This window comes from Eucyclogobius newberryi, unplaced genomic scaffold (genome assembly GCF_026437365.1).
Source record: "Eucyclogobius newberryi isolate DKJ021-1_F unplaced genomic scaffold, fEucNew1.0.hap1 SCAF_19, whole genome shotgun sequence".
Lineage (NCBI taxonomy): Eukaryota > Metazoa > Chordata > Actinopteri > Gobiiformes > Gobiidae > Eucyclogobius > Eucyclogobius newberryi.
Window position 1 is genome coordinate 18,741,030 of NW_027315823.1, and position 19,124 is coordinate 18,760,153.

At 40.5% G+C, this 19,124-nt stretch overlaps 4 protein-coding genes across 4 annotated transcripts; 2 read left to right on the top strand and 2 right to left on the bottom strand.

The window, feature by feature from the left end:
- The first annotated feature begins 230 nt into the window (after positions 1-230).
- On the top strand, positions 231-2,302 carry cunh1orf50 (chromosome unknown C1orf50 homolog). Its single transcript, XM_072452017.1, has 5 exons — positions 231-406; positions 776-891; positions 962-1,048; positions 1,120-1,251; positions 1,604-2,302. The coding sequence occupies exons 1-5, from the start codon at positions 358-360 to the stop codon at positions 1,802-1,804; spliced, it is 585 nt and encodes a 194-aa protein (XP_072308118.1). The 5' UTR covers positions 231-357; the 3' UTR covers positions 1,805-2,302.
- A 48-nt stretch (positions 2,303-2,350) lies between these two features.
- On the bottom strand, positions 2,351-6,129 carry ap5b1 (adaptor related protein complex 5 subunit beta 1). Its single transcript, XM_072452015.1, has 3 exons — positions 5,895-6,129; positions 4,878-5,672; positions 2,351-4,582 (listed from the first exon to the last, which is right to left on the bottom strand). Exons 1-3 carry the CDS (start codon positions 6,036-6,038, stop codon positions 2,684-2,686), a joined length of 2,838 nt encoding a protein of 945 aa, XP_072308116.1. The 5' UTR covers positions 6,039-6,129; the 3' UTR covers positions 2,351-2,683.
- Positions 6,130-6,473: 344 nt separating this feature from the next.
- nuf2 (UF2 component of NDC80 kinetochore complex) lies at positions 6,474-11,855 on the top strand. The gene is made up of 13 exons (XM_072452849.1): positions 6,474-6,621; positions 7,801-7,875; positions 7,952-8,037; positions 8,652-8,713; positions 8,840-8,937; positions 9,017-9,090; positions 9,214-9,307; positions 9,465-9,527; positions 9,661-9,798; positions 9,874-10,014; positions 10,129-10,298; positions 11,463-11,598; positions 11,688-11,855. The coding sequence occupies exons 1-13, from the start codon at positions 6,499-6,501 to the stop codon at positions 11,805-11,807; spliced, it is 1,380 nt and encodes a 459-aa protein (XP_072308950.1). The 5' UTR covers positions 6,474-6,498; the 3' UTR covers positions 11,808-11,855.
- A 153-nt stretch (positions 11,856-12,008) lies between these two features.
- cfap57 (cilia and flagella associated protein 57) lies at positions 12,009-18,940 on the bottom strand. Its single transcript, XM_072452018.1, has 21 exons — positions 18,726-18,940; positions 18,199-18,512; positions 17,449-17,708; positions 17,188-17,362; positions 16,843-16,995; positions 16,549-16,688; positions 16,266-16,431; positions 16,076-16,189; positions 15,783-15,995; positions 15,154-15,327; positions 14,920-15,081; positions 14,699-14,854; positions 14,483-14,576; positions 14,205-14,395; positions 13,821-13,994; positions 13,566-13,724; positions 13,161-13,304; positions 12,970-13,086; positions 12,746-12,880; positions 12,272-12,415; positions 12,009-12,189 (listed from the first exon to the last, which is right to left on the bottom strand). The coding sequence occupies exons 1-21, from the start codon at positions 18,880-18,882 to the stop codon at positions 12,022-12,024; spliced, it is 3,510 nt and encodes a 1,169-aa protein (XP_072308119.1). The 5' UTR covers positions 18,883-18,940; the 3' UTR covers positions 12,009-12,021.
- Between the last annotated feature and the right edge of the window lie 184 nt (positions 18,941-19,124).

Consider the following 19,124-nt stretch of genomic DNA (forward strand, 5'->3'; position numbering starts at 1 on the left):
AATACGTATAGGCTTTTTACAGCCCCTATTTATATGCCCCAGTTAAACTTTGAATAAACACTTTGCCACGAAACATAAAAAAATGATAATGGCTGATATAACCACACATATAGGACCGACACGCATAATCAAAGTTCTTAGTTTAGCACTTGTTTAATGTTACTGTTGTTACTGTTTTAATTTTACTCAGGCACAAATAAAGCCAGCTCTTTGTGGCCAGGGGGAGGAGATTCAGGACCCCTGAAACAACTTGTCGATTTGCTCAGCAGTAAGAATAACATAGGTTACAAAACCTCTCTGATATAAGGCTGAATTAACTGAAGACGCTTCTTTTCGATCATCTGAGACAGAGAGAAAATGGAGCGAGCCGTGAGCCTCCCGAACCAGCCCGACAAAACCACCAGGGGTAAATACTAAAGCTTTAAGCATAACGAGCTCTTTTAAAGTATATGCTTCAGTAAGAACATGACATGTTTATGCATGCACGTGTTACCTTACGTAAGTTTATTATATGTATTTGTGTTTGCTTCTTTAATTTGATATTGATTTCGATATTGATACAACCAATCCTCGGGGTAATAGACTTCAGTTTGACCATTTAATAACTACACCTTCATTACCAGAAAAATCACTACTGGGCACAGTAAATAACTGATTGAATATTGATCAAATCATTGTGATACATTAACTAACTGCTTCAGATAGTTTTCGAGATTATTCAAATAAAAGTTGATCTTCATAGTAAATGTTACATTTTGTTCCCTTGCGTAATCAGTGACTCTGGTTGAAAGCAGCTCTAACCCCAGTGGTCTGGAGCTTGTCAGCTCCTACCAGACCATGAGAACAGGAGACCCCATGGACCTGGTGGAGTTAGCTTCACAAGTGCAAAGGGTATGCCTACTCAACAACATAATTTATTTGTATTTATGTGGAACCAGGTAATGTGTTTGTTTTCTTCAAGGGAGACGATTTCATCAAAGCAAATGCCAGCAACAAACTGACTGTAATAGCAGACCAGATCAGATACCTTCAAGAACAGGCCAGAAAGGTAAACCGTATTCAGTGTAATACAGTGTAGTAGTATTCACTCAGATGTATTAACACAATTCTTTGGTCTAGGTTTTGGAAGAAGCTAAACGAGATGCAGACCTCCACCATGCTGCCTGTAACCTTGTGAAGAAACCAGGAAACATGTACTACCTCTATGAACGGCCATCTGGACAGAAGTATTTCTCAATTATCTCTCCGAAGGTGGGTTTTGGTGTCCTTAGTATTTGCTGCAAGCTATATTGCTATACATATTACTCCTCAGTTCCTTATAATTCAAGTGGGGCCTCGGAAAGGTACCGGTATATTGGAAATGTAGTGTTGTCAAAAGTATCAAAGATTAGATACTTAGCAATACTGAAACTAGTATCAAAACTATATTCTATTTTGATCCAGTATTAACATGACAAATCCAGATCTTTCCTGAATAGTCTTAGAATGACCTTTATCTGAATTAACATAAGACCACATGGTAACATAAAAAAGTACAATTATTTTGTGTTGAAAATTAAATCATTAAGATATTTTGAAATCTCTTGTTCCCTATTTTCTTCAGGAATGGGGTCCGAGCTGCCCACATTCGTATATTGGTGGATTTAAACTTCAACATGATATGTCCTGGACCCCAGTGGAAGAGATGGAGAAAAGGGACGCAGAGATCGCCATTATGGACAAACTCCTAAATCAACAGATTGCCTTACCCTCAAACACAGGACTTAACTTCAAAAGCCTATCTGAATCTTTACAAGGACAATAATGTCAGACATAATTTAAGGTGGCCTAATTTGCATAATTCTGATTTCCACTCTAAAGTATATATAGTATAAATTATGCATATTTATTTTAAATTTTTGTACTCAGTAATTTTAGGAGGGATACAAATGTGAACTGGGGGCAAAGGGTTTGGGACAGTCATCAAATAGTGGTGCAGTATGTGCTGCAGTGTAGCCCTTAGGCTATTGTATAGCCATTTTTCTTTTTCTTTTCTTTTTTACAGCAGATCCTGTTTTCTGTAATCTGTCCACAGATTAATTTATAAGGGTCATAAATAGTTTTAAAATGATTTTTAGATCACTCGGGGACTACAGATGGAAATGAACACTTGTGCTACAACCTGGTACAATGTATGTTGGGCACGGTCCCCATCTCAAATGAATAAACTAAACTGATACATTAGCTCTGGGTGGTGCGGGATTCAATCTAAATATGACGGTGCTGTGTTGGTTACAAAATAAAATTCTTGATATTGCATTGACTTCTCGTATGTGCTGATGTTTTCTTTAGTTATAGCAGGTACACAAAGATCCCACTTAAGGTTTATTGTAAATTCACAGGCATAACAACATTTACTTGTTTTTTCATCATACATTTCTATACAATAAACAAAGCACTCCTCAGTATATTTTGTTTCTAGCACTATTTTGCTTCCTCTGAAATATCAAAAACATGGATGACAGAAAAATTATTTAAAAATACAAGTAAAAATCTGGCACGTATGGAAACAAACTTATCTCAAAACCATACCATATTCTGCAATTGAACATTTGTACTGCCAAAGAACTACGGTATTTTCAATCTTCTAAATGTGATTAATTAATTTGCTAAAATGCTCATTAAAAGTATCAGCTGCTGGCTATCATCTGAGAGACTGGCCTTGTGATGTTACTTCCTGTAAAAATGAATTGATGTGTGGCAGGAAATGCCAGTTGTCTGTTGCTATGTCAAAGTTTACAGCATCCTCTTCACGTCTGATTTTGAATAGCATGTGTGACAATGGCGGCAAAAATACTAACACTCTGAGCTCATCCTGGTCACTGTCATCCTCCACGAGGAAGGGTTTGAAATGTTTGTCAACCAGTGTTTCCAATTCTTCTTTTTGTAACTGACAGCAAAACAGACTCTTGGCAGATTCCACTACATCTTCACATTCTGTGCAGATCTGCTGCCACAGAGCATTGAACAGATGAAGCTTGTCGGGTTGACCCCAGGCTGGTGGTACAGGCACTGGACAAAAGGTCTGCTGAAAAGAGATGTGGATCTCAGGAAGTTCAGAATACCAAGTGAGTCCATCTTGTGTGGTGAAAAGTGCGCTTGCGAGAAGAGAGGTGGGGTACGGCTGCCTTGGCTTTAACTTCAGTTTTACTATGGGAGGAGGCTTTTCCCTAAAGAGACAAGGCACACTGATGTCCCCCAGTTCTTCATAATGTTCATCTGTAAGGCTCAAGTGTAGACAAATACTGAAAAGGTGGTCAAAGTGAGAGACGTTTTTGTCACTGTGAACCAGCTGATAGTTTATGGTCACTTCTGTTGCAAAGTCAGGACTGTCGAATTGAGCTCTATATTCTGCCATTGCTTCTATGGAATCACATGGCCCGTCTTGAACATCTGAAAGCTGGCGTGGCTCGATCATTCTCAATTCTACAAGTTTTAAAACCTCTTTCTCCATCCTTTGAATAGCTAAAATGCTAGCCTGACCCTCGCTCTCTGCTACAATGCAAGACAGCGTTCTCTTCTTAACTTGATCTTTCTCTGTGGCAGTGCCCCTCTCTAACACCCCAGCGAGCTTCTCTTTGGATAGGTTTGTGAGAAGTGTATAGTAGAGGCGACTGTGGTCCCGGATGTCTGTGTCTCTATAGCTGGTGGCCATGTGCTGGAGGACATCAGCTAAAGTCACAAGCAAAGTGTCCAGGCCTGGGTGAGTTAGCAAACAGCGACAAACTGCTAATATACCATTGCCCAATTGCCAGTTTCCAAGCAAAGACGAGGATGATGCCATGACAACAGCAGACAGGAAGAGGAGTGTGCTATGTTGTGGAATGTCCCTCTCTTCAGCCACACGGGCCATCATTTTGAGATGGCAGTTGAGGTCTCGAGACGTTATCTTTGTGAGCGACACATTGGTGATGGTACTTTGAAAGCCTTGGAGTAGTGCCACTGTCCAGCTCGAGTCTGAAAGCTTGTCTTGAGTCTCGTCGGCCAAGTTGATAAGTTGAGGGGCCAAGTGAGTGTGATCGAGGTAGAGTTCGCACAGCCGTTTAATTAGGTGGCTCGAGTAGTTTTCTGCGTGACCAAAGTATGACAGAAAAAGGAAGGACGCTCTAAAAAAGGTGGTAACAATTTCATGGTGGCCCCGATTTCCCACAATGCCAAGCAGAGTAACCAGGTGCTCATACATGTAGGCCAGACCCCTCCCTTCCTCATCTTCTCCTTCCCCATTCTCCAAATATACCATAGACATCAGGTTGAATCGAGTAAGCATGGTAACACTGTCATTGAACACTGTTGGCACTAAAGCACTCGCTAACTGTGGAGTTAAGAGCACTGGCAGTGTCTCATCTCCATCCCCAGAACCAATGGGACGATTCTCTGGAAAATGCAAGAGGCAGTCCATATAGAAGAGTTTTTCAGGTGTGCTCAGCAATGGGTGTTGGGAAAGGACAACCAGGCGTTTTAGGAGAAAAGCTTCATCTTCTGCACTAAATAGGCTGTCTGTGAATGCACTCTTCATCAGAAGAGTTGTGTGAAGGAGGGAAACCTAAAAAAAAAAAGATAGATATTTAAACAAATATATAATGGATGTAAAACAAAGGTAACAGTCTGTCAAATGCTTATGCTAATAGACCATTGAGATTGGTAACTGATTCAATCTTCCCTCAGTTGAGTCTAGATTGAGCCTAGATAACACAGGAAATTAAGTCATCACACTGCTGCCTGCCGTGGTACTTGGATAAAACCTGAAAGGTCTTAAGTTAGCATTGGCTAGTCTTCATCTGTCTGTCATCACCATGTAATAAACGACCCTGATAAAGACAGATTTAAGTAGAACAAACCTCGGTGGTACCCAACAGCCGCAGCAGTTGCGCTCTGAATATGGTTGGTGGGACTCCTGGAACCATGGCCACCAGCTCAATAAGTTTGTGGAGCAGAGCCGCCTGAGCCAGAGGTGTGAGCAAGTAAGAGTCCTCAAGCAGAGAAGACAGAACAGAGCGCAGCTCTTTACAGTCTGGCCCAGTGTGAAGGGTGGGCACAGCACCCATAGGACCCAGGACCAGAGATGACAGAGCACTCAAGTCTTTACTATTCATCAAATTGGAGTCTTGTGTAACTTCAGATGCTACTGAGGTATCTCCCTCTAGAAGGGCTTTCAGATGATCTGGTCCAGCCCCTCTGTCCTGTGCCAGCTGATACACACCATTTCTCATCACCAGAGTGTACAGCTCACAATAGGCCTGGTGCAGCCTGGAGCTTTCTCTTTGTCGTAGTGCTCCGAGGAGCTCTAAATGCTGAGACAAAAGGCCGGGGCAACAGGCCTCCAGCTCCCTCAGGCAGTCGCAAGCAGTGGCTCGCCATGAACGGGATGTACTGTCTGAGTGGAGCTCACTGGTGTCTTGGACAATCAGAAAAAGCAAATCCAGGAAGTCTTGAGTGGCGTTGGAGTGACGGCGGACACAGTTTGTGCAAAGTAAAACAGAGGTGATGGCCAGGAGCAGGTGACAGCGCAGAGGAAGAGCCTTTGGGGAGCACTGTGAATACACAGACATGAGCTCCAGGGCTGTCTCTTCACCCACAGACTGTGAGGGACACAGCACCAGGGGCTGCTCACAGAAAGGGCTCAGCAGGAGAACCTGTATAATCAAACAAACAATGCAGTAAAATGTATTTTATATATATATATATACATATACACACACACACACATTTATATATATGTATATAAATATATATAAAGGTGTGTAGAAACAAAAGCCACTGTAGTATGGAATAATCATTATAGTATATCTTCAAAGTCAAGGAAGACATTCAAATAATAACGTTATGTGGTTATGTTGCAAATGTAAATCATGTACCTTGACATGAGCGGGGGCCCTGTCCTCTCGCAGCTCGCGCACAAGCTCCGCCAGAAGCGTCTCGGCGGTGGTCCCAGACGCGGAGAGGAAATTGGTCGGGCTGCGGCAGAAAAGGTGCATCTTCTCGGCCCACTGCTCGGTCATGATTGCTTTTTCCCGGTTACGTTCTCATATCCAAACTACTCCTACACAAATCCAAAACTGACTTGTGATTTTGCAACAAACTTCCTTGTTGTGTCACGTGCAATTCTGACGACAGAGGGAAATGATCGCCCTCTACTGTAACCAAGTGAAAATGAAAAATACGTTAGATTTTTTATTTTATTTTATTTGATGACGGAGGTTCAATAAATCAATTGATTGTCCGAATTGTACAAACACTAGGTTTAATAGTATTTGACAGTGACATTTATGAAAAAAATACTTGCTGTAGCCACTTGCACAATAGAGGGCAGTGCTGCGTAATATGTAGAACTGAAGAAGACATTGACCAATCAGGAGCCGTGTAGTGGGTAAAACAGGAAGTGTTTTTAAGGCGCCACTTTTGAGTATTGTTGTTTAGAAATACATCCATGTTTAGAAAGTGGTTTGAACTGCAGCAAAAATGTCTGAGAACACGTTCCCAGTGTATAGCGTGGACGTTCTTGTTAATTTCTATCGAACAGAAGTTTTGACAGGACAAGAGTCGAAGCACCTAAACAAGAGCGATCTTACTCCAACTCCAAAGGTAACGTTAGTTCTCGCTCAGCTCATGTATAACGTTATATACATACTACTAGCCACAGTTACATGGTCACTCATTTCTGTCCGAAATGGGTACAACAAAGATAGAATTTCAAAATTAAAAACTGGGACACACCTGTGTTGGGTTGGGGGTAATATTAAAACTGCAAAAAGGTAAATTTTAATGCCCACGGTCCATTCATTGACTCATTCACACCTCTTTCACGGCTCACTTGTGAGACAGTATATAATCTGAGACTTCAATCCCTATAACGGAGTACATTTTGAGTGTTCTGATCATTCTAAAAACTGTTCTAAATTCTAAACTTTTTTATTTTATGGTAAAAGAAACGACGATATATTTCCCCCTTTACTGATGGTCTCAAAGTGGTCAAAACCAGGACAACTGGGAAATGTTTTGTATAAAACTGGGACAAATCAGTGGTTTTGGATACATATGCTGGGACATGGGACACAGGGCTCAAAACTGGTACTGTCCCGGGTAAATAAGTACGTCTGGTCACCCTACATCAGGCATGTCCAAACTAGGGCCCGGGGGCCAAATGCGGCCCTCAAACCAATTTTTGTTGGCCCTCCAGCTCCCTGCTATGTTGGCCCAAACAACAAAAAGTAGTACTTTTTACTGTGAAATTGGGAAAATTCAGGCATATTGATGTTATACCAACCTAATATTAATGTTCTAGGTCTAATTAAAGGTGTGGAGGCTCATCGCAATTATGTCAAATGCGAAATTTCAAATGATTCACTTTGTCATTCAACAAATTCGACATTGTCAAGTTGTTTGTGGCTCTTTGCCCCGATTAAGTTTCAAAATGCGCCCCTTGGTGAAAAAAGTTTGGACACCCCTGCCCTACATGAAGGGTAAATTAGATCTTCTGTTCATTTGGTAGTATGATGCACACTGTAATAATACAAGATTAACAACTTGCGGTTTGAGGTCTTTTCCAAAGTCTGATTTTGCTCGTTTAGTGCTCATCTAGTTCAGTCCTGCTTTTGTCCTCCTTTAGACCTGGTTTAGTTCTCTCTCAGTCCTGGAGAAGTATGAGGACTGATTCTTCTAATGCACCACACATAACATAATTATCTTCTTGTGTATAATTTATACTCGTTCCTGAACCAGGATCGGCACTGATCCTTATCTTTTAAATCTTCTCGTTTACAGCCTGAAGCAGTTCAAATGTTATACATGAGAGTGCTGCACTTCTTGTTTCGTTTTAGACCTGAGTGTCACTCCATGGTAAGTCATGTCTTCTATTTTAAAATATATATATATAAAAATGTGTCACTCACGGCATTGTGAATGATTTGAACAGCTTCCACTTCTGGACGACATGCAGTATCCTCAGTATCCTCAGTATCATGAAGGGCCCACCTCCATTCTGAGCGTATACATTCGCATGTAAGTGCTCTTATATTTTGCTTATTGGCAGACAGTTCTAAAATTTTGTGATATCGTTATATCAAAAGTCTCAAAATGAGATTGTGGGCTGTCACAATATGTTTAATTGCAAGCCGATAAATGCATTGTTTTGTTGCAGCAGCAGCAGCAGCTAGATAACTATAGATCATGATCCGTTGCTCCACTTCAGTGCAGACATCATGAAAATATAAGTTATTCATATTTTAAATTTGGAATAAGATTCACCCCAAAGTTTTGTCAAGGCATTTCAGCAGGAAAAAAAGGTATCTGTTGGTCTCTCAACAATATCACAATATTATTGTATCATGAGATTTGCATATTGTTACATTCCTATACAACATAATATATTCTTGTGTGTTAATCTCAGAGATTGTGTTATATAAACTGAGCACAATATTAATTTTCCCTCAAACAAAAGCAGGGTTGTGTAAACTTTCGGCCCCTTAGACCAATTATTATTGACTCCCAGGAATTCACCTGAAATAAGTGCAGCGGCCAAATCATTGACCTAGTGTCATGCCAGATGTGTTATTGATAAATAGTATAAGAATAAATGAATTTATGCTTAATACATGCTTTTTGCCCTCGTGTAGGCGCCATTTTCTGCCCAGCTGCCTGTATTTTGATTTCTCAATGAATGACCTTCTTGCTCCTAGTAAGTGTGCCATTTCTTAGTAGTATACATGTATACATGAGGTTATGCACACATACTGTACGTCTTGGTTTCAGTTTGGAATTGATTTGGGATTATTTAATAAATACATTTAATTTTATCTTGTAGAGAAACAAAGAACCTTGACAATTCTGAGTGGCATCATGAACTTCCTTCACTTCAAAATACAGAAGATAAAGGTGGTCTTGGACAAACAAGCCAAATTTGTATGTTACACACACTCATGCACATAAACGTTCATGTTATTGCATGTGCTAAAATTTAAGTTTATTTGTGTGATACCAGAGGGCAGACATGGACAGGCTGCTGACCTATGTTAAATTTAATAAAGAAGGTGAAAGGAAGATTGAGATACTGACGTAAGTGTCTCTGACTTCTTGATAATAAAGAGCGAGAGGGCTTAATGTTCTTATTGAGATCAGGTTATAAAATGACCTTCAGTTTGCCACTGCAGTTTTGTGGTAAATTCTGTGTGCGTTCAGAACCATCCCCCCAGAACAGCAGGCGGAGGCTGATGAACTTGCTGCAGCTCTTTCTGAACTACAGGCCACTACACTTCATGAGTACCAGGAAGCGGTAAGTAATGCACGCAGCTTTTACACTAGTTTTTGCATGAATGTGTCAAAAAGCCTTTTCAAGTTTTGTTGACTGTCGATGATGTGATTTTTGTTAATGGGTCTGGTTTTCATGGGAAAATATTGACTGGAATTAAAATCATGTTGTATTTTCTCAGAACATTAAAAAGGACAGTATTGCTGAGTGGAAAACTAAAAATGCAGAAAAAACTCAGAAACTGGTATGTGATTTTGACATTATTATCATAATTTATAACACCCCCATGTCAACAGAACCTAGTGTATTTGTGGGCACTTTTCTATGACAGATTATTTAAAATATAATATTGTTGTATGATTTAAAATGATTTACAGGCCCAAATCAAGGTGGAAGTCACTAACTTGAAGGATGACATCAACAAACTCAAGTCTCAGATTGTTGAGTCTCCTGAGGAACTCAAGAGCCAAATGGAGAAGATGAGGGACAATGTCAAGAACATCAAAATGTCCATCGTAAGCCTTTTGTACTTGAAGACATTTGTTGCATTAATTTGGTCCATAGTAGAGTTGTGATATGGTGTGCACTAGGAAAAAGCGGACGAGTATGTGGTGGAGCTGCAGAGCATGCTGCAGGCCGTGGGCCTCACCGAAGCTGAGACTCAACAGACGTATGGCCTGCTGCTGGAGCTGGAGAACCGCATAAACGACATCAAGCAGCTGCAGGAGGAGGTACCTAGCCCAGTCTTCACCCTATTCTTTTCATTAACCATTTCCTCTGCCACATCCTTAAACTACCCTATGTGTACCATTCAAAGCCAAACTAATAACTAAGTATGTGTGTAGAATCAGGAGCTGACATCGGAGAAGAAGCTAAAGGAACTGAAGAACCTGTGCCTGGAGGAGAGTCAGCTGAAGCGAGTGGTGGGCATGAAGCAGGACAAAGACTCCAAGCAAAACATCCGCAGGCAGATGCAAAGGGAGAGGAAGGAGCTGCACACCCAAGAAGTGTTGGGGTATATATCCTTTATACACATTAATTTCACAATCATACTGAGAATTGTTTGTCCAGCTATGGAGCTCAACACTGACACTGAAGTATATTTCCCACTCATTTTTTCCCCATAGACTTTTTTGCAAAAGTTTAACGGTGCAGCTAACCATAGCTGGTTATCCTCCGCTAACTATAGTTATCAGTATTCGTTAGCAAATAACTGATCAGCCCCAAGCAAGCTTTCAAACGTGTTTGTTTTCCCCCTTTCTTCCCTGAAAGTCGAATGGAAAAATGAATGTGAAATGTACGGACCAAAGTGGCTAATGTTGAGCTCCTTATACTTGATCACCAATTTATTCTTTCAAAATGTTCCTCAGTAAATTATATTCTTATGTAGGGCTATACAGTCAACCATTTATTATAAGAATTTATACAGACAACTGCAGAGATGAAAACGTATGGTGTGAGTTAACTGGAGGTTGAACATTTCAAACCCTTTAAAAAATCCAAAGATCTATCCCTGCATCAAAAAATATAATATAAATATAATATAATAATATAAAGTCAGTACAACTGTAAATTACAGATCTTAGGATAGAGTAAAGAAAAAGTATGAAAAGTTTTGTCATCTGATCCGACTCAAAAACTAAAAATGTCACATTTTTGTGACAAACAGATATCTCAATTTGAGTGGTATTTTTTTCTCCACATGTGAAATTCAAGTTTTCAAACAAGAATTTAAAGGTTTTAAAGTTGCACTGATCTTTAATTAAACAATATTGTTTAAGGCAGGGATAGAGCTTTAAATGGAGCCAATAAAGTATGACAAAATATATTAATAAATTCATTTTTATAGAGATTTTATTAAGAGTGACATTTTTGTTCCATGTGCAAAAAAAGCGAATCATTTATAACTTGATATCAATATCATTAACTGAACAAAATGATGGGCCAACAAAGTTTGAAAAACAGACAAAATGGACAAAAGATGTTAATAGGCAAGCCAGAGGATTAATCTGCCTTTTCTCTTATGATGATGGCGTTTACTATTACTCCTTTCTGTACATATGTTTTAGCACAAGATCCCAATTATTTTGAGATTTTTTGCCAGCATCACTCACCTAATCCAAGTACAGGGCAAAAAATGTTTTTAGTCAACTACAACTTCTCCTGTGTGATCCTCCAGACAGTACAACCAAATCCACCAGAAGCGCGAGGAGATGGCCAACAAGATTAAAGAGATCACAAATGAGACCCAGCACCTGAAGGCCAAAATCCAGAATCTAAGAGATGTGTGCAGCAAAGAAACAATGAAGGCTCAGGTCTGTGTGAAGATTAATATATTACTGTGTATATTATACTCTATACAAACGTAACCGATTCATTATTCACACTACTGTTCTGTGTCTAGGCTCTTTTTGACACGCTCTCTGCTTCGATGGATAATCTGCACCGACAAATGGACATGACTGTTGCAGAGTTCAACCAAGACCACACCAGAATGTCTGCCAATGTTTTTAGGGTTGTATAACTATTTTGTCTGTATTTCCGTATATGTTTGTGTGTCATGTTGTCTTCTGATGTTTTTATTGTTGTCTGTACTGTCCCATTTATAAATTACTACAATAAAAGCATAATTTCTAAGCATAAAATAATTGATTAGACAATCTTTTTTTCTGAAAACATAATTGACACATTGCACGAAACTACACAATGGCTTTGATTGATTGCTCTTCCTACAGAGTCTAAACGTTCAGAACAGGATCTTCACATGATGGCTTCTCTGTGGGTCCTGAACTCGGACGTGATCTGCTGGACTTCTTGCCCGTGGCTCTGATTGTTTTAGCCTTTGACTTTGCTATGATCAGCTCTTTTCGTAGTTCATTAATTTCACCAATCAAGGACACGTTCTCCTGTAGATTAGACAAACAATCACAACTGGAACCTCAATTGCATTTGATCAAATTCTTATGAGGGAAAGTACGGTAGCTTTACTTTCATTAGCTTTGTGTAGGTCCTCTCATGCTCTTCCGCTGTCTTGTCCAGTCTTAGTTTTAAACTAGTCACAGTTTTCTCCAGATGACCGCGATGAAGACTGAACACCTGAAGGATCTCCTCCTCCGCACTGCTCTTTTCCACCTTAAGGACCGTGCACAGTATATTTTTATATATCTGACAACCTTACCAAGTCAATTCTTTACTATTTTCTTAGTGTTCTGCCCAAAAGGCAGTTTTGACATTCACTTCTACTGTACTTGTATTGTCCAAAATAATAGAAACTACATTTCTGTTCAAATGTACCTACGGTAATTATTGTTTCGGTTGTAAAAAACATACGGATGAGTTGAATACATTTGGCAGAAAGAAACAAAAACATCCTCATGAACAGTCGTAAAAAGTTGCCATAAAATAAATAGTTGCAAACAAGCAGTGCATTTTGTTCATTGTGTTTGGTGAACAATATCTCACCATGTCAGTGGGCTGTATATATCGACCATAGATCATTTGCACACAGTCCTTCAGTTTCTTTGGCTCCTGGATAAAGCCAGCACAGACATGGAGCTCGGACTTCAGTCGCTGTAGATGAGTCTCTAAATCCTTCATCTTTTTAAAGTTAACAATACATTATGTTACGGAACAAATAATGGTAATGTACTATTTTGACTTAGGGTTTCATGTATGGAGTTACTTACCTTCTGCATCTCTTTGTGCATCTCCTTGTCTTTGGTCCTCAGCCTGAGTCGCAGTTGAGAGGTTGTGAGCTTCAGCTCGGTGTTGAGCTTGCCAGTCTGCAACAACTCATCCTTAAACTGTCAAAAAGAAGAAAATAACAAATAACTATATCATTTGAAAAGTTATAAGCTGTTTGAGTGAACAGCCTTACTTTTTGGATCTGCTCCTTCTGTGCATGTATCTCCTCTTTTTGAGGCTCAGTCAGATTCTCCAGCTCATTTATGCGGAACTCGAGCACAAACTTAAGTTTCTCCAGGTCCTGGTTCTTCTTCTTCAAACTGGATATAGTGTTATCCTTGAAAAGCATGAGCATGTTTATTTAAGTTATTAAGTTTGTGAAAGAAAACTTAATATGGTAAGATAATTTAAGTGGTGCATCCTGTTATACTTGTATGATCATTAGGGACTTTGTCTTTAAAAAAATAAATAAAAAAAAGACTTCATCACAGAAAATTCAAAGTAATCCAAGTCTGATTGATATGTATTTAATTGTTTATGAACTACATATTGACTTACTAACCCTAACAACATGTTTAGAGGCTGAGCTGTGCTTTACCTTGTCTCGATTGGTCTTCTCTAGCCCGGAGATCTTCCTCTTCAGGTCGCTGATGTCTCCTTCTTGGGAGCGGACGAGGCCTTGTAGATCCTGCCGCTCCTGCTTTAGTGCATTGATGTCATTGTTGCGGTCGTCTATTTGCCTCTGCAGGCTGTAGAACTGCTCTCACACCACCATCAGGCACAAGCAGATTAAAAAAAAAAGTTTACATAGTAAGCTTAATCACAATTCAATCTTAAGATGAGTTCAGCTCACTTTCTGTGTCAGGATGCCAGTTTCCCCTTTCAAATTCTTGTTGGCCTCCTTCTCTGTGTGCAGTTTCTTCTCATACTGGATTTGCATTTCATGGACCATCTTCTCTTCATCCTCCTCAATTTGTTTTATCATCTCCTTATAGTCCTCAATCTGCTCTTTCGCTTGCTCTTGTGTCTATGGAAAAAGAAAACACCTTACAAACCTGTACATACTTCATTAATTGAACCTCCAACCTTTACAAGTTGTGTTAACTAGACTTCAGCTCTATGTCATTGTAGTCCATATCTCTATTTGTGCACCATGTGGCGTAATATTTCAAACTGTTGAGGACTCTGAGCTACTCATTCATTTCTGGGATGCTGTGGACTTCGTGGTGAGCTCGACCTGTGCCAGTAAGTTGCTCCTCTCCTGTAGCTGTGCCTCGTATTTCTGCCTCTGCTTCTCGAGGGCCTGACCGCTGCTCTCGACTTCCCCCTTCAGTTTCAGCTCGTAGTCCTGTGTCATTCTCTCAGCCTGACACTGTAGATCCTTGAAGCGCTCATGCTCCACGATGAGCTTCTGACTGTATGATTTCTCTGTTTGAAAGAGACTGATTAAGTATAGAATTGCAGTTGGTGTAAACGCATTGAAATACACATTTTTACATTTGCAGTTATAGTTACCCAAGTCTTTAACTTCTTTTGAATGTTTCTCCAGAACTTCTGCAGAGTTCTCAAGATACTCATGCTGCTGTTTTTCTTTCTCCGACTTCAAGGCCTACACAAGGACAGCAGAGTTTGTGAAGCATATAGGATCGTCAAATGATTAAAATATTTCCTTATAAAACTGAAAACAACGTAATAACTACAGTCATTTCACTCATTATACTTTTCAAAGACCTGTTGGTTTTTTTGCAGGGACTCAATCTGCTGGGTAAATTTCTCAGAGAGCTCTTTGATTTTCTCAGTGTAGTTGATGTCTTTGAGGCGCAGTTGATACTCATTTTCCATTTGCATCTCCTCCAGCCGCATCTTCAGCTCGAGCATAGTCTGATTCTAAAACACAGACAGACTGGTTGGTAAAACATTTTGGGGGTTTGGGGGCTTTAAACCTAACACACCTTCTCCTCCAGGTCAGACTTGGCAACAAGGACCTCCTCAGTGTGGATGATCTGCCCGTGAGCCTTCAGTCTGCGACCTTCCTTGTCAATGATCTTTGAGATGAGAAGGCAGCCATCCTCAGATACAGTCACAAGGAACTGCTCATCCAAAGTAATGATCATCTATAACAGAGCATTGCTGAAGTAGATGTTCTAAGATGGTCATGACACGATCAAATCATTTTCATCTTTCACCTTGGTGACTGGAGCACAGTGAGCCTGGTACATAACCCACTCCTTCTGCGTTGGTAATGGGTACTTAACAGCTCTAATGGCCCCACTGGTGGTCCCAGTGAAGACCACTCTGCCAGTCCGGGACACTGCAACTGCACTGTGAGCCGCCTCGTCTGCAGGGACCTCCCTCAAAACCTGTGCAAAATGGAGAGGATTTATTTAAAAAGATGCAGACTCTGGGTATGTTTTCTGATCACATTGTAGATTTATTTTTGAATAAGCAAGGGACAAATACTATAGGTTGTGGGTCGGGATGGGCAATACATTTGTTTCGGTGTCTGATAATTTTCTCCAGTATTGGTATTGGCCAATATCAGCCAGTATTTGGTGTAGATATTTTTGGGTAGTGCCGCAGTAAGAATGTCTAGATTATTAAGGTAATCAAATTGTGATCAAATCTAATTGTAATTAGAACTAAAATAAATGGTGTGGTTCTTGCTAGTGAACATGTGATACTGGATAAAAATACATTTGTTTTGTTAAAAAAAGAAAAAGTGCCCAATTCTTTAAATATCAACATTACAATAGTAATAGTTGTTTTAACACAATTATTCCATACAATCAATTAAAAATAATATCTTCTTTCAAACCTGGCAGTCCTGGATCTCCTTTAAAGTGTGATCTGTTCCCACAGCAATAATAGTTTTGTAGTCAGAGGAGAAACTCATGCCTGTGTAGCTGCATGTTTTAAGCACACTCTCTGACTCCCTTTTGCCCGTTTGTGTGTTCCACTCGTACACAGCCCCGTCCATCCCACAGGACACAAGCCGCCTGTCGTCTGGACCCCACTCAATCCCTCGCACCTGGAAACATAAACACGTCAATGAAAAAAAAAAAAAGAGTTATTTATTATTACTCATTTTTACTTCGATCAATTTCTTACTTTCCCATTGTGACCCTTCAAATTGATGATGTTTTCAAAAGACGTGACAGAATAAATCGAGATGACATTTCCACTGACCGCAGCAAACATGTGTCCCCCACGGCTAAACGCACACTGTGGTAAAAGGACAATTAAAGTGCATGTCATCATTCATCTCCAAACATAATACGTGCATGTTCAGACAGCTCACCTCTCTGCAGCCCCGGACAGCAAACTCCTTAAATGTACGGATGTCATCAATAAGTAGGTTCATGAGCCTGAGTTTGTCTGAAAAGCCCACGAGGATAAAATGTCCGGTGGGGTGAAGAGCCACACTGTAGGCCTCCTCCTGGAACTCTTTGTACAGCTTCAGCGACCTAAATCATGTTTACAGAATGAGATGATTGACATTGTGAAATCAGCACTGAACTATTTAACAAGCGCCTTCACAACCATCGTCCATGGTTGAACACGATCATATAAATGGCTCTTACTTGGTTTCGTAGTCCCAAATGCGCACTGAGCGATCCAAGGAGCATGTGGCAACGATTGGTTTGCGTAGACAAGCGGACAAACCGGTGATGGGTTTAGAATGAAAAGACTGGGTCAGGAACTCAAAATGTTCCTGCCCTTCCTGTAGGATACAATTACTACTATTAATAGAATGCACATAATTTCAGATTAGGCGAGATTTCAGGTATAGTCAGGTATATACAGTATGTGAACGACCATCTTGTGTTGGTGCTTTTTTTAAAATATGATTGTTTTAGTCAAGAGTTGAACTTGACCTTGTTTTTGTGAGTGGAGGACAGAGCCACACTGTAGAGCTGCCCTCGGTCTGTGCTGATGACTATAGTTTCCTCAGCAGGACTTATGCACAAGCTGTGGATCTCCTGGGACTCAGCTGGGACAAGCTCAGCGCCCCAAGCGTCGGAAAGAATCTAAAACATGTTGGAAGCACCCATTACATGTACATTATAGTATTATTTAAAGAACCAGCAGGTCAAATATTTCACTTGGAGCACTTGCTAGCACATCGCTTGCTTATAATTGCAAGAAGAGGCCTCCCAGATCATGTGAAACAGAAGTGTGAATAAGGTATTTGCATTCAAACTTGAATCCAACAGTATTACCAGTATGTCCTGTCTCTTCCTGTATCCGTCATCCTTGGTTCTGTCAAACAGGCTCACAGTGCCTGGTCCAGCAGAACAAGCAAAGCCTTTGGACAGTGCTGTAACAGTTGTGATTCTGCCCAGTGAGCAACTCTCATCCACATCGCCATCTTTGATCTTCTTCATCTCCACAGGCCTGTAGAACATTCACAAACAGGTGCCACATAATGTTTCACAAACTGTGTTCATGGCTATAGCTGATAGAGTCTTTATTACTCGTACCTATCGGCTCGCTCTTTGGCGGCTGCAGTGCCAAGATTGATTTCTCGTCGCAATTCTCCAGATTCAAAAATCAGAAGCCGACCTGAGTCTGTCCCAGCCACCACGCGGTCCTGAGTCAACCAGGTGTGGCACAGGAAGTTAACAGACTCCACTTTGGGAAAACTGGTCTGTTTTAGGGAGCCCTCTGCGTAACGAAACAGCTTGAGCACACCACTGCCACTGACACAGAGCTGTGTGTTGTTGAATGGATTAAAGCTAACCTGTTGTGAAAGAATAAAATATAATAATACAATTAGAATGGGCCCTCACAACCCTTGCAACTGCATAAAGACACGCTTCGGTGGGAGGGCTGCGCAACAACCTGCATAACAAAATACACTAACTCTAAATGGGTTTGTCTAAATCTGACCATGTTTGCAAAAATGACATGGACTTTGGATTTTGAAAGTATGGCAGCTTCTTAAAGACCTTGTTATGACCACACACAGGCTTTTGTGTACAATGATGCAAAATGCAAGAGAACGTTTTAAATTAATTGTAGTTTGCCTTCCAAATACAACTGTTAACATAAATCTACTGATTAACTGACATGTCACCGGGTGTTATTGTTGAGTGTAAACACACTCCAGAAATCTGATCTAATTATTATTTTATTTTTCTAGTTTAACAGGCCATGTAGTCAATCTACCCAGTGTTATAGTTCAGTGCAAAGTACTCATGTAGGTTATGCTTTGTCATTGAAGAACTTACACTTGTAACTGGATTGTTTGAGCTTCCTGTTGTCACAGTAGCCAGCACTTTCTGTTTTTCCCAGAGCCAGAGGATGAGCACCCACTCAGAACCTCCCGTCTGACCAATGAGGTACTTGGTGTCTGGGGAGAAGGCCATGCATATGAACTCCTGGACATGGAAGTCTCCAGCAGTGAGGACCTTCCTCTTCCTGCCCTGCTCATGCTGCAGGTCGAACACGGTGATGGTGGCTCTCTCTCCACTGTCTGATGCTGCCAGATATCTGCGGTTGGCACTGATGGTCAGAGCTCTTAGGCCTGTGCTTCTGTCCGAGACTATGGTCAACAGAACACATACATGAAAGTCAAGTTTGTCCAGGCTTCACTCATTCTTTCCAAAAGTTGTTAAAACTGTATGCCAACACATCTCTACATATGGAAGTAGAAGCAAAAGGGGCATAAAAAAGGAACAAGTAGTAAATTTAACTTTTTATATTTACATTTACATTTAGCCTACAACCACCAAGTCCACACAGAAGGACACATTACCTGGAATGAACTTTTGGCAGCGCTGGACTGAGTTGTAGCACACACAGTTGTTTCCACTGGGGAAGACTATGGTTTCTTCATCGAAGAAGCACACATTGTTTGTTACAGATGTCCTCAGACCGAAAATATAATGAGGCTGAGCCACTACAGTAGCCATTTATCAAAAACAAACCTCACAATTAAATATTTTAAAAGTATAAATATAACAGCACGCTCGGCACGCAGAATATAATGGGAGAATCCCTGCACAAAAGGGCACAAGTCTGTTCGTTCGCGTTGGGTCGCTAAGCAACGTGTATGCAATGGGAGAGAGAGAGAGAGAGAGAGAGAGAGAGAGAGAGAGAGAGAGAGAGAGAGAGAGAGAGAGAGAGAGAGAGAGAGAGAGAGAGAGAGAGAGAG